General features: G+C 45.2%; 1 protein-coding gene across 3 annotated transcripts in view; it reads left to right on the top strand.

The window, feature by feature from the left end:
* Positions 1–21,762, top strand: part of FOXK1 (forkhead box K1) — a 59,002-nt gene extending 37,240 nt beyond the window's left edge. The window contains exons 3-9 of one of the 3 annotated variants that reach the window (XM_064520165.1): positions 271–427; positions 1,691–1,837; positions 3,620–3,813; positions 4,887–5,002; positions 5,727–6,008; positions 8,346–8,573; positions 10,935–21,762. In XM_064520165.1, the coding sequence (XP_064376235.1) occupies positions 271–427; positions 1,691–1,837; positions 3,620–3,813; positions 4,887–5,002; positions 5,727–6,008; positions 8,346–8,573; positions 10,935–11,155 (1,345 nt within the window). In that variant the 3' untranslated portion in view covers positions 11,156–21,762. Of the gene's footprint in view, positions 1–270; positions 428–1,690; positions 1,838–3,619; positions 3,814–4,835; positions 5,003–5,726; positions 6,009–8,345; positions 8,574–10,934 lie in introns of all 3 variants that reach the window. The other 2 variants (XM_064520163.1, XM_064520164.1) reach the window with 2 other exon arrangements.
* Positions 21,763–22,490: the final 728 nt, after the last annotated feature.

Below are 22,490 nucleotides of genomic sequence, written 5' to 3'. Positions count from 1 at the left end.
GATTGTGTTGGACTGTATTTGCAGAAGGTGGCTGGGGGGTCAGAATTTGTAGGAATTCTGTTTTTGTCACTTTTTTTTTTAATCTCTCTCTCTCTCCTCTCTTTTCAGTCTTTCTGTGCTTTGGATAAGCCACAGGGGCAAAAAAAATGGTCCAGTCCTTACCTTCTTCTCAGTACCTGGAAGCCTTATTGTATCTTAGATGTAAGAATTAAGTGTACCTTGTTAATAAATAGAGTAATGAATAACTATAATTCCTTTTTTCCCCTGTAGTGTTCCCAACTCTTGCCCGGCCAGTCCACGTGGTGCTGGATCCTCAGGATATCGTTTCGTTCACAACATTACCTCGGATCTGCAGCTGGCAGCAGAATATGCCGCAAAAGCAGCATCAGAACAGCAGGCAGATGCATCTGGCGGGGACAGCCCAAAGGTTCACAGAAACATCACTTTCCCAACAGTGTTCGCTGGGAGGCTTATTAAGACCTTGCAGTTTATTAGCAGTGCCGGATATAGTTAAATGGGTCTAAGAATACCCTGGCTGTAGGGGTGCTATATTTAATATTGGCCAGGGTTTTGCAGCAATGCCTTCAAATCAACATCTTTGGTGGTGGGTGATGAATCCGCTTGCTTAGCTGCCACAAGGCATTTAAGTCGTTTGCTAAAAGGGTTATGCTAGAAGGATTTGTCTTGTTTGTTTGATAAATCAGAAGCTATAAAGAAGAGCATTAAAATTCAGAGTCTTGTTTTCTCCTTTTAATTAATGGTATTTTGCAGAAGGCAGTTGGGGAAAGAGGAAGCAGGGGAAGAAACAGGATCCTCGCCATGAGAAATCTGTAGTCTGACTTTAAAATAAAGGCCCGTCAAGCAAGCGTTACATGAGTAGAGTAGCAAGTGGAATTTAGATTAAAAAATAACTGAGTTATAATGACGAAATTTAATTTTAGTGAGCTGATCCTCAGATCAAAGTTGAAGGTCTAGATCCAAAACCACCTGATTTGGGATAGGGTGGAGGAGCACAGTACTAGATGGCATTTTTGGAGATTGAATTCTCCCTTGAGACGAGAAGGGCTGTTCTTGATGGAGTAATATGAAGAGCTGGGAATATGAGATCTGGCACATGAGTTAAAGTTCCTAGAATGAAACAAATCCTGCTGGAGAGGGTAGGGACAGGATCAAGTTTCGAATTGGGCTCGTTGCTGGGAGGTGAGCTGGTCGCATACTTCTTGAAGCCTTTCTAACGAAGTTTAGTTGTACCTGGGTGGAATTTAAGGCTTCAGTTTCATGAAGGCTGGCAGCAGTGGATGTACCCTGCAGCCTCTAGCTCTGCCTTTTTTCCAGTTGCTTGTCCTGACTCTGCCTCTCCTGCTGGCAGGAGCATGTGTGGCAAAGTGAGCAGGGAATGGGACCAGAGTGAAGTTAAGTCTTTTTGTGTTTCGGGGGCGGGGGGTGGAGAGAGACACTCTTACTTGGCTCTGGTCCTGTTTGCATGCAAGTGCTTATGCTGAGTTGGGAGACGACAGTGCAGAGCAGGAGGGAAAGGGAAGAGGATGGTATTGCTTTTAGCTGCCGTCCTTATGCTCTCTTAGTGCTTGTGAAATACAGCCAAATGTGCTTTCTTAATCGGGTTTGGTGGTAAACTCCAGCATGGGAATTCTGATTTGGTAACTGCATTTTTGTGTCTGTGTCCTTCTAGGATGAGTCCAAGCCACCGTACTCTTATGCTCAGCTAATCGTGCAGGCCATATCGTCGGCACAGGACAGACAGTTAACACTAAGTGGGATCTATGCCCACATTACCAAGCATTATCCGTATTACAGGACTGCTGACAAAGGCTGGCAGGTGAGTTCTTGAGGCTGACAGGCTTTTAAACTACTTTGACAGGGCTTATCTTCTGTGAAATATATTTAATAAAGATTTGGGGCACTGGAAATAGAACTGCTTTGACTATTCCCAAGATGAATTTATTTAACATAAGCTAACTAGTTTGCTTGTGGGTGATTAGTTTTTGGAAGATTTTTCTCGGGCTCTGTGGAGCGTTATGGTTGGGCCCCGTGGTTGTTTTTGAAACCCTGTTATATCTCTGGCCTGTCTTCTGTTAAGTCTGCAGTCATCCCTCTTTGATTTTTCTTTGTTTCTTATTCCTTCATGTCCTTGCTATCAGCAGTCGCTCCCCTCCTCAGAGACTGTTACCTGAATCTTTCTTAATCCGTCATACTTTGTGTGTCTCTTTGGAGAGATCTGTCCAAACAGAAGATGTCCAGCCTGAAATTGATGGCCCAGTTTTTAATCATAACTCCTTAAATCATCACAGGTGTTTTCTTTCCCCAGTATATCAACTGTGTTGCCTAAGTAACAGCTTGCAGTGTTAGAGTCTCAAAACAGGAACCTGGGGAACCGCAAGGCTGTGCCTTCCTTGTGGCATTAAAGGAAATCTGACCGTTTTCATAGGAGAGCTCGGAGGTAGTTAACACATGCTGTATCAGGCCTAAGTGCTCGCTTGAGGGCTGCTTTCAAAGTCCCAAACCTCAGCTCCACCTGCTCCCCCACCCCGGCATTGCACCTCTGAAAAGGGTGTTGTCATTTGGATATAATACACCAATGCAGCTGGGAAGCCTGTTGCAGCTGCTGCGTGTGTAGTGTACAACTGGCAGGAGCAGTATGGCTTGGTGCACTTTGAGTGCAGTTGGAATAAACACATGCTGCCTCCCTGGCTTTTCCCTGCCTCCCTGGCTTTTCCCTGCAGTTCTAATTAGTTGTGGAATTCGCTTCCTGCCTTAACCTGCTCGGCAGAGCCGCGGCGCTCTGCAAACCAGTTGCTGCATCCTACTTCAAAGCCTGCTGCATTTCAGTGGACGGAGAAGTTGCCTTTTTTCCCCTACCAGTAGCACTGCAAGGCTTCACTCGTGAAGAGCTTCTGTTGTCTAAAGCTGCTACAAAAGCTCTTGTTTTATTTTGAAAGTGGAAGACATACTGAGTTTATGCACACCTGGGCCTTTCCCCTAGCCCAGCAGACAGCACTACACCCCGTCAGAGATGGGCTTTTGCAATGAAAAGGATAGTTAATCCTGTCAACATCTGCAGAGCCGTACAGTGCTAGGCTGGTGCCACATAAATAATGGATTCTTCTTGGCGATAGCTATCTGAAGGCAGGTAGGCTTGCGTTATGATTACCATGAGATGCAGTGTGCTCTAGGGCATGTTCAGGCACCCTGGTGATCGTTTGGCAGGTAAGCAGTTAGCCCAGAATAAAATCTGTCTTTTGAGTGAGTTCTGACATGTTTTCCAATTCTTTCTCCCTGCTTCAGCAAAAGATCTTCCTCCGTTTCTTTCCACAGCATAGCTACTGCACTCCCTGGCACTAGAGGTATGTCTGAGTGATCATACAGGTACCAAGCAAGTCCATCCTCCTGCGTGGTTAGTAGAAACTCTGTGTCTGACTCCTCTAGGTTTTCTCTTGCAGTTCCCCTGTGACTTTGGAGCTGTGCGAGCGACTTGCTTCTGTCTTTAACGCAGATTCTGAGGGGAGATTTTATTCTTCCAGGCTGTGTGGTGAAGCCTGTGTGTCTTTGCTGTATGCTTTCTCCTGGCAAAATAATCACTCCGTTCCTCTGCTTCCTGCAGAATTCCATTCGGCACAACCTCTCCTTGAACCGTTACTTTATCAAAGTCCCACGCTCTCAGGAGGAGCCTGGAAAAGGCTCCTTTTGGCGAATTGACCCTGCCTCTGAAGCCAAACTAGTAGAGCAGGCATTTAGAAAACGAAGGCAAAGAGGAGTGTCCTGCTTCCGAACACCTTTGGGGCCTCTCTCCTCCAGGTAACTTCAGCTTCTTCTAATCTTGCTGCCAAATTCATTGCAAAGAAAACGAACAAAAACCTCTCCTGAAGTACAGTGAGCAAACTTTACTTCTGCTCATAGTTTTGAGTGGTGATATAGTTAGTCCTGAGGCATAATCGTTTTGGTGTAATTTCAAAGAAGTTCAGAACAGTTATCACTAGAGTAAGTGTTTTGGGATGCCAGTCTTTCATTTCAGGAAAGCTGGGTTTAGATGTGGATGAGATCACAGTGGAAATATGTGTGTGTATGTATACATGTATATGGTTTCTGTGCAGCCACTGTCCTCAATGGCATAACTATGAAAGAGGAGCAATGTGCAGTGACTTTCTCTGCGCCCTGTAGCTGCAGGGTTGAGACTTGCAACCGAACCCCGGCTGGAGTTGCGTGTTGCACGTAACGCTCCTCCCACACCTCGCTTCCTTTCTGTCCCCTTGAAAACAAGGGCAGACGAGGGGAGATCTCCTCAGCTGATCTGTCCCTCAGCCTCGTTTGTCCTTAAGGAAGTGTTGGTTTCGTCCTCTGTTTGGCCACGTGGGGCCAGGGGCAGGAACCAAGTGGTTGGGAGAGGGGGAAAAGGGGGAGCAGCTGCTTTGTACGCATATGTGGGGCCAGACACTTATATCTACTTTGCATCTTTCTTCCTCTTTCTCTCCCTATCGCTCTCAAAACTGACAAAGATTTTTTGAGAGTGGCCTGAGATTTTAAAATCCAAACATGAGGCACTTTCAGCTTCTTCCACTACGGATAGAGTCTTAAACCTTAAGCATGCTATGAAGGGTCCAGTTTCTTTCAGCAGTGAATAATACAGCTGCATTCGGTGCTAGAGTGTGTGTGCGAGGTTATTCTGTACCTTTCAACTCCTGCCAAGGCTGTAGTGGGTAATGCGGAAAAATGGCTGTCCTCCTCCTGGAGGAGCCTGTGTCGGGGATAACCTGTTCTCTGCTGCTGTCTTGTGGTCAAAAAGCATCTACACTTGCCAACACTACGTTCTGGTGTTGCAGGAGCGCTCCCGCCTCCCCTACTCACCCTGGCCTGCTGTCCCCTCACTCTAGTGGCCTACAGACTCCAGAGTGCCTGTCGCGGGAGGGCTCACCCATTCCACACGATCATGACTTTGGGTCAAAGTTAGCCTCAGTTCCAGAGTATCGGTATTCACAAAGTGCACCTGGTGAGTAGTTCTCATTTCACAGAGAAGTGTTTCATTCCACTGAGTGCAATTCTGAGTGTATTGCAGGCCAGTCCGTTATAAGAGGATATCGGTCTCCTCTCTTTCCACTTTGTTGTTGGAGACAGACGATGCTTATATGGCTTCAGACTGTTTCTTTCTTGCTAGTCTTTGGGTCGGGGGGAGGAGATAAAGGAATGTGTAGAAGCACACATTCACCTTAAACTAGGTGGATTTGGGGAACTGACAGCAGACTAGCCACAGCAGAGCGTAGCTCACTTGGGCCGCTTTGCTGGACTTGATAAAATCTTCTTGCCTGCCCAGAGCTCCATGGTGCTGTGGTCAGGGCCTTGGTAATTTGTTAAGCCCTGGTAACTGTGTCTGCTTGTCAGCTGTCTTGTAACTGATCTTGTGCACAGGATACTTCATTGCAATTGGAAGGCAAAGCTCATTAGGTAAAACCGCAGATTTTTGTGCATATTGTATTTCTTGTTTAAAAAATGTGCTTAGATTGAAAGGTGTTTTTTGTTTGTTTGGTTGGGGGGCTGGGGTTTTTCTTGTTTGGGGTTTTCTTTGGTAAGTTAGGAAATGTGAGACTGAAGGTAGCATTTTTGGCACCTCCTGCCACTCTTGCAGTGCTGAGTATTACAGGTTAGAACTGCATAGGTAAGACAGGCGGAGGAGGCCTTTTTGCCTCTCCCGTTAATGTATCTCTCTTGCATTTTAGGGTCTCCAGTCAGTGCCCAGCCAGTGATTATGGCTGTTCCTCCCCGGCCATCTACTCTGGTGGCAAAACCAGTCGCCTACATGCCGGCATCAATAGTGACTTCTCAACAGCCTTCATGTCATGCAATTCACGTAGTTCAACAAGCTCCCACTGTTACAATGGTCCGAGTTGTGACCTCCTCTGCAAACTCTGCAAACGGATACATCCTCACAAATCCGGGCACAGCAGGAGGAGCTCACGAAGCTGCAGGAGCAGTGCTGGACTTAGCTGGTGACCACCGAGGTAGCTTTTCACCTCCCTTGCTACTTCACTAATATAGCTTGAGTGGGCCTTAGGGGAGGATGGGAAGGTCAAACAGCTGTTTTGTTCACCGAGTGGTTAGTCCTTGATAAAAGATGTCTCCAGGTAAAAAGTAAACCAAGTAAGAGCTCAACCAATTGATCCTTCCACGAGTAAGCAGGAAAAAGTGTGCTCCTTTTTCCCCTACGGGAGATGAAGGGGGACACACAAATCTAACAGATATTATTGGAGGCTGAAATAACATGTAGTGCTTCAGATATAAATATTAGCCCCAGTGCTCATATTATGCCTGTAATTTGGTCTGTTGGGTACACTGTGAAAACATATGCTTATCTGGCCAGAAGAGACGGCATGGGAAAGGCTGCAGCGCTTTCCTTCAGAATAACCTTGGCAATAAATGGCTGCCTTTCTCTTCCATGGGCCTGGTTTCCTTCGGGGAAAGGGTGTGCTGCTCAAAGTGCAGGCTGTGCCCCTTTAGAGAAATCTTCAAAAGCCGGTAACAACAAAGGTCCCTTTTCTCCTAAGCTGGAAATTCCAGTCTCAGGGGATTTATTGAGTTAAACTATAAGAAATACTTTCACTTCCTCTCATCTAGACAACATCTTGTCTGCTGGATGTTTCAGAATGGCATAGTGCCACAAGACAGATGCATGTGTTGCACCAGCAGTGCAGCAAGACTGTTTGCTGCTTTTATGTGGGCAGTGGCAGTGGTTCTTCTCTAAGGGAATGGAGAAATTATGAAGACCTTTCCATACAGTAATAGCACAATCACCGACATTTTTAGTTCAGCACTGGTTATCCTGCTTGAATTACACTCGCATTCTCCAGAAATTCCTGTCTGGATGCTATCTGTGTTCCTGAAGCATCAACAGCAGCTGCCTATTTGTCACCTGTTCCCCTCTTTCACTCGCTAGTCCTTGCTGTAATTCTTTCTTTCCCTACTTGTCCATCTTCTGTTCCCTCTCATATCCCTTTTTAGTCTCTACCTTCTGTGTGTTTTTCCTGGTTGCTCCATTTTCCTTCCTAATCTCTGTTTTCCTTGCCTTTTCTCTCCCTGCCTCCCATCGGCATGCCTGCAGGTGCCAGCTCAGTGCTTACCGTCCCATCTAACACCACTCCTGTGGTCTTCTAATGTTAGCGTGAGAAAGCAAGTCATCTCTTTCCGCAGGCCAAATGAATTTGCGCTTCCCACCTGCCTTCGTTGCTTTGAGATGTACAGAGCCGCTGGAAGGGAGGCTCTGGTCTCCTCGTGTGCATGCCCGGCGGGAGGCTGTCCTGTAGCTGCTGAATTGATCCATTGTTTTGCAACCTGCTGAACTGATCCCTTACTTTCCCTGGGAAGTGAAATACGTGATTCTGAGTGCTCTCAGTGATCTCTGCCCAGGGACTCGGCTTTCCCCCAGCCCTCTGGTTTCTTCCTGTGTCTCCATAGCTGGCAAAAGCTTGCGGTCATGGGAAGGCCTCCTTGTGAATCGACCCGTGTGCAGGCCTGACAGCAAGCTGGTGCAGGCTTTTGGCCCCAGATGTTGTTTGAGATCCGAATGGCTTCTCCTGCTGCGTGGTGTTGAGAATCAGGCCAATTGACGTGTAATTGGGGAAATCTCCTAGCTTATGTTGCAGTGACTGCTTGTCCATATCGCAGTTATGATGTGCAAATAAGGGAGAAGATGCCTTTTGAAGACAAAGGGTCAAGTTTATAAGTTTATAACCTTGATTTCTTTCTCTCTCTCTCTCTCTTTTTTTTTTTTTTTTTTTTTTTTGGCTGGGTGGCTTATGCTGTAAGAAAACATGTTCCTAATATTGATAGGGTGCATGTGCAATAGAGAATAAGAATTTAGTGTTTTCAGTTATCCATCCCTGACCTGATATGCTTCAAAACAAGCATTTCAGAGGGACTGATCTTCCCTGTTATGTCCCTGATTGCAGTGTTCTTCCCCTACTGAGCAGGGTGAATGAACCTTTGCCTTCTCAGAGCTGACTGCACTGTATGAATCAGCCCACAGAAAATGTGCGTGTAGGGCCTGATCCTGCCTAAAGAGTTCTGGGCACCTCTCACAGGATTAGGCCTCTAGGAACACCCTCAGCTCCTTGGAGCCCAAATGTGTTGCTCTTGTGACTAAGCTGCCTTGCCCTGAGAAGCGATGCTTTCCATTCCCACCACGTAAACTTTGTGGGACACATCAAAGGCAAGTGACTTTGTAGTGCTGGGGGACTGTCACGTTTGTAAGTCTGGGGTCGGTATTGCTTGCTGAAGTGTTAATGAGAAGAAAGACTGCTCCTAAGCCAGCCTCATGGTGAATGTCTGTTCTACTCTTCAAGTAGGCATGGATGAAAAGCCAACAATTGCATTTGCCACGATACCTACAGCCAGCCGTGTTATTCAGACAGTCGCCAGTCAAATGGCCCAGGGGGTTCCAGGACAGACGGTCACGATCCTTCAGCAGGCAGCTCCAGTGACCATCGGACAGCACCAGCTCCCTGTGCGGGCCGTCACCCAGAATGGGAAACATGCTGTCCCCACCAACAGCATCACCGGCAGTGCTTATGGTATGCTATGTTTCCATTGCTTTCTGGTTTACGATTGCTCTCCAGGCTTTGCAGTTAAGGTATAAAGTGTGAGTGTTTTCCCTTCTTAGCTATGCAAGTCACTGCATGTGTGTCTGACTCCGAGGTTATGCACTCTGCGACCTCTGTGGCTGTAAATGTCAGTGGCAGATACCGTAACAAATTAAGCGTTGACCCCATCTACCTTTGTTTGCTCAGTTTTCCTTCCTGGAGAAGTTTTCCATCTGCAACGCTGCTTCTGAAACATCCAGTCTCTTTCCGTGTCCTTGGCTATGCATGTATTACTTCTTACGCTCTCTACCTTTTGAGACTTGCTTGTTGCAAGTGATTCTTGTGTTGAGCCTATTTTTGTTTTCCTCTGACAAACAAGCTTTGCTTTCAGTATGCCTAATAATAAAATTTCCTTGTTGTTCTTTAAGTATCATGAAATCTGACTCCATAGAATATTAAGAAAATGACATGTACTTTCCCATCTTAAGGGCTTAGAGTTTGAGAGAAATAAGACCTTTTTCATCAGGTAGGTGAACAAATGTAGGATTGCTTATATACAGGATGTGTTGTAGTCATTTGTGAAGTCTTTCTTAAAATCCCATGCTAGCTATCTCTTGGCAGTCTTTTTTATACTTGCTCAGCACCTCAGGTTTTGTCAAGTTAAGGGTGATGACTGGGGGTGGTAAAACCCAGGCTTCTTACTGCCCTTCTTTCTGATGAGAGTGTAAGCACTTCTGCTGTCGCAGGCTCATGTGTACAGAAAGTTTGAAATGAAGGGCCTCCGTGGGGTTTTGACAGCTTTCTTAAGGCAGAATATGAGTGCTTCTGCAGGATTTTCCTCCTGGTCTAGTCCTAGGTTTGCCTGCTTTGTTCTTGAATTGCAAGAATCTTATTGAAGCACTAGAAAAATAATAGTGATAAGGCTTTTATGCAACTGAGATATTATTAAATAAGATCAGATAGGTGGAGTTGCTACCTCCTCACAGTACTGTTTGTCTAATCTGAAATCAGGATTTTTTTTTTATTTTACATTCATGCTAAGATATGCTAGTATCACTAAAATTTGTCTAGCGTTCTCTCATCAAATTGGAAGTATTTCTCTCACATCTAAATTTTTAGTAAGTGGTAGTGAATTTTCTAGTAGACAAAATGGAGCCTGAGTCTCTTGACTTTTTGGCTGTATGGAGTTAATGTCTCTTCAGCTGTTTGATTTAGGTTCTCTGTCAGCTGCTGAATTGTAACTGGTGACTGCCCTCATCTGTGCCCTGTTTTTTTTCCTTCATCCTCTTGATACTGTATAGCCTCCTTCCCATGCCCTGGTGGAAGTTGCTGGGCTGTGAAGGCATTTGTTCTGTTTCCTTTGTTTATTTATCCTAGGGCTCCTTTTTTGATGCACTTAACAGTGAACACACCATCAATGTTGTGTCATTCCATCCCTTGCAAATCAGTCTGGAGGGCAGAGGATGTGCCGTCTCCTGAGTCCCCTTTGGCTGCCTCGCCTATTGATGCGGAGTCCAAAAACTGCATGTGTTTTGTTTTCCAAGTAGTGCTGTGTGCCAAAGCCAGTGTGTAAGCGCATTTCTCTGTCTGGAACTAGGAATCGTAGACATTTTTACGCAGGGCTGCTACTTGAACCATCTTCTTTTCTCACCACTTTTATTAATGGGAGGGTGAGAGCTTTCGTCAGTGCTGGAATACAAGATTGGGAGCCAGAAATTCTGAAGTTCTCATCCCGGTTCTGATGGGATCCCTTACCCCAGGCAAATCCAAAGTTGTTAAACCTTCTTGCTGCCTTTACAAGTGAGATGTCAATACAGTGGGCGTTTGGACTGTAATCTAGTTTTCCAGCAGGCTGGTGTTCTTACTGTGCACGCTCTGCCCCGCTGGCTTTCTTAGCGGCAGCCTCAGGGAGGCTAAAGTGGTCCCTCTAAATCAAAGGTGCAGCACGCAGATGTAGCTTGCAAGAGGTTTTGATTTTCAGGTGGTCAGAGGACTACCTCCCAAAGAAAAATTGTACTGTAACTTTAGCAGAGGATTGGTCCTCCCCATGTGGAGATGAACGCTTAGCTGGCAATGCCTTGTTTGGTAGTGGATGGAAAGAAAGAAGTTCTCCCATGAAAGGGGTGTTGCCAGCTTGGTAAGCTTGTACAAAGCTGAAATTGCATGGGGAGAGAGAGACAAGGCTAGCAAGCCTTACAGAATGGATTTGAAAACAACCCTTGAATACGTGCCAGTTATCACACTTGACTGTGGTTTTGTTTTCTTGTTTTCTGGAATGGCAAACATTTGTGTTACTTTGTCACATTAATGTGCATTTCTCTCTCTCGCTCTCTCCCTTGTCCCACTTCCCAGCTCTTACAAATCCATTGCAGCTTCTTGCAGCACAGGCCAGCTCGTCCACTCCTGTTGTAGTCAGCCGGGTATGCGAGACGGCGACTGAAGAGACAGCAGCAGCCTCTTCCAGTGAACCTGAAGTCAAAAGAGCCCGGATAGAAGAGCCCAGCGGAGCAGTCCCAGCCCAAACTGGTGTCATCACAGCTGCAGTGCCACAAGGACAGGCAACCAGTGAATGAAGAGCCGGTGGGAGGAGCTGGCATGGTGCGGGGTGGGCATGGGATGGCAGCAGCCCCTAAAGCAGCTTTCAAAGAAAACAAACCACAACTGTAACAGCTTGAAACATAGAGAATAAAAAGCTCTTTTTAAAGTCAGATTTTTTTTTAAATGGGAGGTCAACAGCTGTTAGAATCATAAGGTGCCAAAAAGAATGAAAAACCCCTCCCGAGAACCCATACCTGGAACTCTGTTCTGTCTTTACCTATGGGATATTTTTTCTCTTTTTTTTTTTTTTTTTTTTTAAGATTCAAAAAAATATACAGACAACTGATTGTATGACTGCTGGGATTTTTTTTTAAACTGTCTTTTCCCCTTTTGGCTCCAAGGGGATGGGATTTGCAGTTCAGCATCTAAAGGAATGTAACACAGATACAGTCTGCTCCCTGGAAAGAAAACTCCTCATTTTCTATGCCTTAATACTCTGCTTCTCAGAGCTTTGAAACATAGGACCATTTAAAAGGGCCACCTAAGGCAATCAAATGCTGAAAGATGGGTGCAGTACCTCACAACAACAGCATTAAAGAAACATGGTACCAAGCTTAAAGAAAAAGGCAGAATGATTTTTTTTTTTAATAGAAAAATTCTGAATATGAATGAATGTTTATTTATGTGGGGATTCAGGAGGAAGAGTTACACAGCTCAACCACCTGGATTTCCAAATGCAACTTCTCTCCATTCCCTCTGAGGGAGAATAAGATAACAGAGGAACTGTATTAATTTGGTTCCTGAAAAGAAATTAAAAACAAAGGGTTTTGTACCTTCAATGTTTTCTTACAGTTATTCATCACTTGCTCTGGACGACAGCCAAAGTATCTTGATGACTGAGGGTTACGTGGGGATGGGCGTCTCTGAAATGTTCTGGGTGTATCTGGTTTTCTTTGTGTTCACGTCTGTGCTGGAGCACTGACTAGGGTTTGTTCAAAACGAGCGTTGGAGATTCAAGACCTTGTCTCTGTGAACCTGAGAAAATACCAGTCAGCCTGGTGCACTAAAGTGGTCTGCTTCCATCCCTGCTAGAAGCATGGTCCCCTGGTTGGAAAACTGTATGGGCAGTGGTCAGAAGGCCAGGGTTGTCTCTGACCCTCTGCCATGGGGTAGCAGCCAGGCTCCGGTGTTAGGCTGCTGCGAGGGAGGTTGAGTGCTGGGGTGAGAGGCAGCAGAGCGCACGGACAGTATTTAATGCAAATTCTGTAAGGTGCAGAGACCGAGGATGAAGAGGCCTTTTATTTTCTTTGAGGGAAAAGTCATTTGGGCATCTTCAAGTTCAGGCTGGAAAACCTGTTTGGGGTTTTCTTTCATTTCCCAATTCCCTCTCCCCTCGCTCCCAGTAACATGTTTGGTTGGTCAGTAGGAGCAGGCTTTTGCTTCAGCTATATTCCAGGCTCTGTTTCTAGTACATCTTACAAGTGGAGCAGATTTGAGTCACTTGAACCACGTGGAGAAGTGGGTGTGCGTGACATGCCGTGTGACTGGTAAAGAAATCAGCCTCTCCTTAGCCTCCAGGTAACCCATTCGGTTCTACGCGTTTGGTCCCTTTGGCTAACTTGTCCTCTGGCTACACAGCAGGTATCTTTTAACTTGGAAAACTTTATAGCTTTGGTAAAGGCAAAAGAGGCTTAGCATGGAGGGGATGTCTTCTGCAGGTTCTCCCTCCGCCTGTACTGACTTACTGTGGGGTCGTTGTCTCGTTGTCCGGTCTGACAGTGCTGTTCCAGAGCAGAGGGACGCAAGTCTGCCATCTGACCGTGGTGCAGAGATTTCTCCAGTCTGCCGTGAAGGATGCTGTCAGCATGTCCACGGGGATCAGGGATTAAAGCACAACACTTTAATGCCTGCTAGAATTTGGGGAGAGGGGTGGAGATCCAAGAGGTGACAGCTGGTATCACTTGTTCCCTCCTAGGTTTCCTTTCTCTTTGCCAAATCCTATTCAATAGGCGAGTCCCACCACTTGGATAAAACCCGGGAATGTTTATGTTCAAGTCAATTGTTTTGTGAGGAAATATTTCTGAAAGAAGGAAAGAATTTCTTGGGCTTGTGATTTGCGGTTAAACTCCACAGTTAGAGGCGCACCAAGTATTCGGGACAGTTCATTTATCTACAGCTAGTCCTTGTGGTTTAGGTGTGGGCCTTTAGTGGTGAGCTATTAGATGGGGTTTTAGTGCTTTGAAATGATATTGTGAATGAGGATCGTTACCGACCACAACATAACTGAAGCAGGCCAGCCTGCAGGCTCCCTGGTCTGCGAGGAGGACTAGGTGCGGCAGAGTGAGGAAGCGCACAGATCAGTTCTGTCGCTTCTGAAGCCTTTTCAAAACCAGAATTCTATTAAAATGGACTTCAAGAAAGCATACGTGAGCAAGAGCACAGCATAGTTTATCTATGACGAACCAGTGTTTTGGCGTGAATGCTGTTTTAGATATAGACGTGCCTCTGAAACGACCCTGAGGTTATCGAGCTTTACTGAAAGAGAAGATTAATTGGTTTTCCTGTATGTTAGGTGAGTCAGTGCAAGGTGAGCGACCAACAGAACGCTGTTCAGGACGTGAAGCTGCCAAGTGGGGTTTTTGGGTCCCTCCTGTCCCTGCCTTTTTTTCTTTTGAAAAGTCTCAATAATTAGACAGGCCCTGAACCTCTGTAAGCTAATACATCACCATAGAAATACATCAGCTGAGTCCTGGTGTTTTCAGAAACTAGTTGTTGCTTTATAGATACCTCTTGAAAGCCCATCTGCCGCTTGAGTGTATACATTTGCCTCCTCAGCATTTAGGACAGAATAATACTTTTTCAGTCTCCCTCTTGTGGTTCACAGTGCCTAGTGCTTAAATTGTGAGTTAATGATAAGCAAGTCTCTCTAACCTGTTTACCCATTCTGCTTGGGGTACCTGAAACTGTCAGTTCATCCTATTAGACTTTTGCCTTATGAGTGGCACATTTTCCATCTACGGTAGGAAGCACGATGCCACTTGGAAAAAAAATTTTTGTCTAGGTGCAGCATTGCCTGATATTAGGCAAAGTCACAGGTCTTACTAAAAATCCTGTGGAGAGCTATGGAGGAATGTGGTCCTCATCTGGAACATCTCATTTCAGGCCTCCAGATTAATTCTTGTAGCACGCTGCCCAGCGCAGAAGGCAGCATGCTTCAGGAAGCAGAGGGAAAAGGAGCCCCCGTAGCTGCCAGGGCTGCCCTTCCCGCAGAACGTCAGCTCGGAAGGTGGCAAGTCACAGAAACGAGAGGAGCAGCTTAGAGCTGTCTCACTTATTTTTGGATCATGGAATAATTTAGGATCTCTGGAGATCATTTTGCATAGATACCTTTCAGAATCAGCTTTTTCAGGCCTTTAAAATACAGGTGAATAGAAGTACACCAATAAAATTTGTCTTGTTTCCTATATTTTTGATATTTTTCTAAAAGTTGATCAGTTTATTAGCTTGTCATTGAAGAGAGAGGGGAAAAAAAGGGAAAAAGAAAAAGCAAGCCTATATCAGTTGGAACAGACACCTGTTGAAATTCAGTGTGTGAACAAATTTAAATAGCAATTTTGTGGGTGGAAGGATGAGGCGTTCCCAGAACGTTACTGGCTCTTCATTTAGAAGTGGCTGTCATTTTAACAACGCTTTTCTCATGAGGGTTGCGGTCAGTATGCCCAAAAGAGCAGGTAGGCCCTCTTTAATCGAAAGAAAACATTTGACCGGTTGCTGTCCGTGTCCAGGGTTCAAACAGGCCATTTTGGATTTCTCCCTTTGCTTTTCCAAGCCATATCATTTCAGCTGACCGTGACTCATGCATTTCTGCTACTTGACTTGGTTTCCTCAGACTAAGTCCGGTGCAACTCAAAGGTCATTTTGAAAAACAAGTAGCTGTTTCTTTCTTCTCTGCTGCATTCAAATGCTCCTTCATCCCAGTGTACTCTAACCTGATCTCCCTCTGCATCGGTGTTCTGGTCACAGAATAGTGACTCTGTGTTAGCTGCTTTTACATGCAAGAAATACCATGTCATTCCCCAGAGAAACCCTTGGAATCACTTAAAAAAAAAATGAATTGTAGCAGTCTTTCCAGTTTCCATTTTTAACTGGAAATTGGAACCACTAAATTTTGTGCTGAGTCGAAAGTCCTAAATGAAGTCTCCGATTGAAACTTTTTGAAGTCTGTTTCCACTTTGTTTCTTCCTAGTGGCACAACTCTCCTTATGCAGGGCATTAGTCCTGATTCTCCAGGCTTTCGGTTTTGAGCACTACAGAGAACAGCGAAAGGAGAGGAATGTCACGGGATGTGGTGGAATGTAGAATGAGGCTTCCAACTAGAAAGCAAATGCTGTCTTAGTGGTTCTTTGGAGTACTTGGTTTAATCTAAATTTGGTCATCTAAGATGTTTTTTCCCTGAAGAGTTGCATCTCCTGTCCTCGATTATATTAAATGTTTCAGGCTTGAGGAGGATCATCTTATGCCATCATCTTCTGCGCTGTGGATAACAAAGGTCATGACCTGTCAAGTATTTGATCTGCTATAAATCGGGCCTGTGAAAACTTAAAAACTGAATTTTTAAAACAAGTTGAAATCATTTTTTGATGTTTCTTTTTGATGTTTTTCTCATCTTAGGCAATGGCAGATTAATTTCACTTTGATTGCATTCAGTTTATAGCAACTTTTTTTGCCTCAGTTTGCAAAAGCTGAATGCAGTTTTTCTTGGTTTTATTCTACTAGAATTACTTAGTTATTGTTTTGTCTTGACCTTGACTCTTTTGATACAGGAAGCTTTTTACAGTGAGATCAATGTGGTCTGATTTAGTGATACCACAACACAGTGCAGAGCACAGAAATGTAGTTCATGATTAGCTCATATATTCTTTTCATCTCCTCTCTTTCTTCCTTTCTCCCTCGCTCCCCCCCATACCATTAATGCTGTCCCTTGTAGCATATCCAGCCTATCCACTGGCAGGAGCAGTGCCTTGCATTAAGTCCTACCTAAGGCTGTGCTGAAAGATGGTTCAAGGATGCAAATGTGTGGGATACGTGGGGCTCCAGAGCAGGATGAAGGGGGTCAATTTGGCTACCCTAATTTAGTTTTTGTTATATGTTTTAGAAATATTGAACTGTTGGGCACAGGTTGTTCAGGAAAGTGCTTTCACAGAGCCATGTTAAAGCTTTATGGGAGGGAAGAAATAGTTTAAAAAACACCTGAAGCCTGTACAGTGCTTCTAAAATCAATGCCATGATCTACCTCTGTTTTTATTGGGGAGGAGGAAAATTACTGTGTCTCAAGCCTCTTGCTTTTTGATACTAAGCATCATTAGTAAAGATGTTAATGGCTGAATTAGCATTAGGTAGTAGACTGTACACAAGTAGGTTTTTTTCTTAAACTTGGTTTCATATGTGCCTCAGACATCTGCCTTGTCAGAGCACCTGTTACTGGCTTACAGCTGCTATTCAGAGTCACCTTCCACGCTTTTTCCCCCTTTTCAGTAGGGAAAAGCCAGCAGTAAAATAAAATTTGAAGTGCAAAAGGCTGGGGACCGATACGTAAGCAAGTGAGAGTGACTGACCTGAGTTTTCATGCAGTATGATGTGGAACATTATTCACTGCCTGCTGGAGGCATTAAATTGGAGTTGGAGCTTTTCCTCCATATTAGCAAGGAGGTTTCCCAATGAACTGTTTGGTGTTGCCCTAACACGTGTTGGTGTGTGGAGGAATGTCAGAATGCAGAGTGAAAGGAGAAGAGTTTCCCTACTGTACCTAGGTGTATGGATCTGGGATGACAACTAATCTAGCAATAGTTCAACTTCTGTACCTTTCGCTTGAGAATCAGAAGCATTTCTTCAAGATTACTGCATTTAAGGATTAAATCCTTACTGGCTGGTTGTTCCCCTCTTTGTTTGTCAGGTTTAAACTGTGTCTCATAAATCACAGTTTCACTGTGATGAACATAAATTGCATAAAACTGCAATACTAGGTAAGATGAAATCTCCTTCTAGCTCTGTTGTGCCTCTGCTGTTGGCCTGTTGTAGATGTCTAGAATCATGGAATAACTCAGGTTGGAAGGGACCTCTGGAAGTCTCTGCTACAGCCTCCTGCTCAAAGCAAATCCAGCTAGATCAGGTTGTCCATGGCCTTGTCCAGCTGAGTTTTGAATATCTCCGAAGATGGAGGTTCCACAACTCTTCTGGTCCCAGTTCCAGTGTTTGGCCACCCACGTGGTGAAAACACTTCGTATACCTAAGAAGAGCTTTGCATGCTGCAGCCTGTGTCCATCGCCTCTTGTCCTGTCACTGTGCACCTCCAAGAAGAGTCTGGCTCTGCCTTCTCTGCCCCCTCCTATTAGGTAGTTGAAGACACCAGTAAGATTTCCACCTTTGCCTTCTTTTCTCAAGTCCAAACCAACCTGGTTCTGTGTCTCACCTTGAATTTTATGTGCTCAAGCCCCCAGGGCATCAACTGGGGTTGCTCCAGGATGTCAGTGTATGTCTTGTACTGAGGAGCCCAAAACTGGACACACACTCCAGATATGCTCTCACAAATGCTGAATGGAGTGGAAGACAAATCACTTTCCTTGACCTGCTGGCTACGCTTTTGAAAGTACAGCCGAGTACGTGGCTGGTCCTCTTTGCTGCAAGGACACGCTGCTGACTCACGTTCAGCTGCTCTGAGTATAGTGTGAGAAATGGAGTGGCAAAGTGACCTGGAAATATTCTGGGTTGCATTTGCACATATGCAACCAGCTCGTCCTTCTCTTCCAAGAAAGAGTGCCAAATGGGGTCTTCCAGCTTTTTGAGCAGGAAGCAGTGCTTGAGGGGTGCTGATCACTTTTATAAATGTCTTGTGCTTTACCTTAGCAAATGATAGTTTCAATTCAGTGTGGAGCTTTACTTTGAACTTCTACCTTGATCCAAAAATCTTATGGATTGTTTTTACTCCTGCTGCTAGTAAGCTAGACTTGGGCATTAAGAATGAACCTCTAAAAGGAACGTGACTAGCTTCATGGTTTGGTCATTACAGTACATTGAGCTTTTGCATTTGCAGATGTCATCTGGCAGCAAATGATCTGTCTTTCCATGCCAACCAGCCTCTCAGATAGCTCTTGTTTCTGCTCTCCTCTCACAATTTCTTTCCTCTGTTTGTAGTTGTTTCTATCCATTCCAGAGTCCTTTAATCCGGGTCCTAACTTAATGCCTTTGCTTGAAGGTCTGTATCTGGTGAGAAGCTGTGTTAGGTTGCAAGAACAGATTTTTCAGTTATGTAACTTCTTGTTTTCTTCCGGGTGAAAAAATATTTCAAAGCTGCTATTCCTATAGCATACACTACTGCTGTAAAGGGTCGCTTGCGATGGAGCCAGTTGTCGTGCTGCAGAATATAGTTACACTACAAGGTCACCTGGCGTGCTGGAGCTGATGCGTTTGGGAAGTGATGCTTTCTGGCATTTTGGTCTGCATCTGATGAAAACGCAGCTGTGACTTGGTGTTAGAGCGTCTCCCTGTATGCGGCTGTCTAGTGGCAATTTGACTGTAACTAGTTAGATCAGCAGACGTTGTCTTTGCTAGGTGCATTATGTGCAGGACAGAGTATGAGCTTGTTCACACAGGTGTGTATATATACGTATATAGTAATCAAAAGTGGAAACCATCTAGCTGCGAGGGTGGGCTTTCTCTGTTAGATTCAGTCTTTCACGGAGCAGTAATATGGCAATGAACATTTTACATTGGACTGAGCAAGACATTTTGAAAAATACTAGCTTTTCTTGGAGCACTATATTTAAATTCCAAAATTTTAATCAACTTGACTTTTAACCTTTGTATTTATGATACCTGAAAATTCTTTTGATACCTTTTCAATTTACCGACCCTGAATTAAAACCCTTCAGAATATATGGCTGGTCCTCTCCTTATATGTCACTTTAGTTTCGGAGCCTGGGGGTAGCTGTGCCAAGCCTCCCCCTTCGCTCTCAAGGTCAGAGAAACCATTGGCGATTCTGGGTGGCAGCTAAGGAAGAAACCTTTTAAATATTTTTTTCAGAGAATATTAAATTAGATCTGTGTAAACATAAATTTTATATTTATTAATGTGTGCGTGCGTGTGTGTGTGTAAATATAGATATATAAATGGTCCATGACTATTTCTTTCTCTTAAATGGTACTTTACACAGACTTTTTATACAGTATGTTGGTAAATTCCCACACCAGGCACTGAATCTGAAGAAATGATGTACCTATTTTTGTAAGAAACGTGGGCAGCCTGTAGAAGCAGCTTTACTTCAGCGATGGCTTTCGTTCCCCTCCCAGAGCAGAAGAGCCCCTTTGGTGCTTGCATCCTCCTTGGGCAGGAGCCCTGCTTCGGCGATGCTCTGCGTCCAGCCCCAGCCCGTGCTGTTGTGCCGGCAAGGAGATCCCCCAACGGCACTAATGAAAGCGGGAATCCTTGCTAGGCTCAGCTTCCCTCTAGATGCCGTGTCTGGAAGCTCTTTACAGATTCTGCTCTGTAACTAATGGGACCTTATTTCTAACACAAATTAATAGAGGGTCCATGACGATGCTGTAAGGCTGAGGAATTGCTCCCTGTCTCTCTATCGGGTGGCTGAGCGAACGCTTGGGCACTATGAAATAGTGTCTTTTCTGCTGTGGTGAGATTGTGTTCCTCTTACGATGCTTCTGTCTCTCTTTATGGGGCCCGCGGTGTAGCTATCCCTTTAAAAACAAATATATAAGCGCTTTTCTAGTGTTCCCATTCGCAGAGAGTAAATTTTACCTAGTCAGTCAAATTTCAGGCCTGGTTTAACTCCATGCGGATTACAGCATTTGCATAAGTGTGGATTTTGACCCACTTGGGCCTTTGGAGAACTACTCAAAAAAGCAGATTATACTTGGCTTCTTAATCCTAAGAGCTCTCTTTAAAAAGTCAGAATGTGTTTCTCTGTAAGGACCGGAGTGAATGCTTTTCCTAGGTTTCTGCTGACTATCTGTGATAGGGTTTGATACCTAAGGGAGGACAAGCCTGGTGATGCCTTCGGAGCCAGCGTCCTGGCCCTGACCTCGGCACCTTATTCATGATCTAGACCATTCAGTCTCGCTTCTGCCCCCCTCGGTTTTGTTTAAAGCAGTCCAAAGCAGACCCTTCCTTAGAGGTAAGGGCAACGTTGAGGAGAAATGTCTGTTAGCCGAAAAAAAAAGAGAGAGATTTAAATTGAGCAGAAAAGATGAGGTTTCCTTCTGTTTCATTACCTTGCTGCTAAGTCTGGTGCAGAACATCGTGCCATCGTTCTGATTTATGCGCCGCTCTTTGGATGTGGACAGGCTGCTAAGCAGGCAAGCTGGCTCTGCAGCAAGGGAATCGCTGTAAACCTGAACTCCCTGTGTCTCCTTCCCCCTCAAATGGTCTCGCAGTGCAGGGAGCCAGAGCACCGTTGTTTGTAAGATCTTTTGATGGAAAAAACAGCGAATGTGCAAGTTTTACTTAAATATACCAGTATGGAAAACTGAACCATGGAAAAACAGAATGGTTCAAAAAATGGAATGATTTTTAACATGCAGAATTCGTCTGAGACAGCGTGTCGTCGTGGGATCCGGCGCGCCGTTCCCAGCGTGGGGAAGGCGGCGGTGCCCAACCCGCTCGCCGGCCCCTGCGAACGGGAGAGCAGCGGTCAACTCGTGCCCGCAGCCATCCGAGGGACTGCTAAAGGCTGCTCAGAGATGACTCGAAATGCATGTGCAAGCGACGGATGACAAAGCTGGAAGTTCTGATCAGATTTGGAATATTTGCTTTTTTTAAAAAAGAAAAAAAAATCCGTCTGCCCCGGTTGTACGTGGACGCGCTCCCGCCGAGCCCTTCGGCCCTGGAATACCTCACTGGTTTGACAGAGCTTTTGACTGTTTTTGCTACAGAGATCTGAAGGGGAACCGCTCCCCTTTCACATAGATTTGGCACTTAATTTAAGGGATCTTACGGGGGGAGGGCGGGGAGGGGGAGACCTAAAGCCATGCTTGCATTTCAGTTCCTGGTTTTGCCTGTACAAGACACCTCCAGCCAGATATTTTTTTTTTTAACAGCTGATATCAAAAGTATTTTTTGGTGACTTGTGTTCGTAATCAGTGCTTTTTAAAAAGCAGGTGTGTATCCCAAAGGAGAAAGCTCCTTCTGGGGCCATGGGGGTGAATTTCGGCATCTCTCTCCGGCCGCGGTGCAGCACTGCCCCGTGAGATGCTCGAGGACACGCGGTGACCGCGCGGCTCCCGGGCGGGCTGGGACCGTGCCCGGCCGTGCCGAGGGGCTGCTGCCGCCGGAGAGGGAAGTACCGGCATCCACGGAGCAGGACATCAAATGGGATACAGTGTTTTTTGTTTTGTTTTTTTAAATACGGAGCCATACTTTTTTTTTAAGTAATTTGAGATCTGAATGTGATTTCTAATGTATCAAGAACGTTAATATTTTAAAGCTATAACAAAGTTTTAAATTTCTACTATTTTTTTTTCATTTATTTTAACTGTTCTGTTACCTTAATTTGATGTATGTGGTTGGGGAGTGTTGCTTCTCCTCTTAGCATTTGTTTCTATAACCAGAAATAAAATTATATATGAAAGAGAAGGTGCCCTGAGATTACTCGGTCCCTCTGAGTGGTTGAGTGTCGTGCTGCCGAGCTGTGCGTTTGCACACCTTGGTCTTTGAGTCTGCAGCTCCCCTCTTGATCCCCGAGGTTGTCCCTGATGCTGGTAGTTACTTGGGAAATGGTCAACTCACAGCCAAAATACGTGTTCGCGTGTGTTCGAGAGCCGTGGTGCCTCCCCCGGGGACTACAAACCCTGCGGCAAGCTCCAGCTCTCGCTTCCATTTTACCGTGATGTGCAACACTGCGTTATTTTGCAGGTTAAACCATTTCAATATACATTCCCGTAATTTACAGTAATTGTTTCCTTTCAATAGCTGAGGACAGAAAATGTTTCTTCATCTACTCTACCCAGGTTTAACTAGTTAATGTTTTTCTTAGCTCGTCGCCTAAAGAAGGGTCCATTTAAATCCTTTGCTCGCTTTGACTAAGCAAAGTAATCCGGAGTCCCAAAACTGAATAGAAATGTTTCTAAGACTGCAGCTGACTTGCGAGGTAGTTACACACAGCTGCTCTAAATGTTTAAAAAATAATTACGGGGGTAGCAGAGACTGAGCCGGGGCCCTTTTTGGCATCTTTTTGACCTGCCGATGCCTCAGTGGCGGCGGCTCGCTGTCCATGGCCTCCCGTAGGCCAAGCGCCGCGCTGGAGGATGCCACATCCTCCCCTTCCCGGAGCGGAGGCGCAGCGCTGCGGGAAAGGCCCCTGG

The sequence above is a fragment of the Dromaius novaehollandiae genome, chromosome 14 (genome assembly GCF_036370855.1).
Source record: "Dromaius novaehollandiae isolate bDroNov1 chromosome 14, bDroNov1.hap1, whole genome shotgun sequence".
Classification (NCBI taxonomy): Eukaryota; Metazoa; Chordata; class Aves; order Casuariiformes; family Dromaiidae; genus Dromaius; species Dromaius novaehollandiae.
This window is presented reverse-complemented; position numbering and strand designations above follow the sequence as displayed.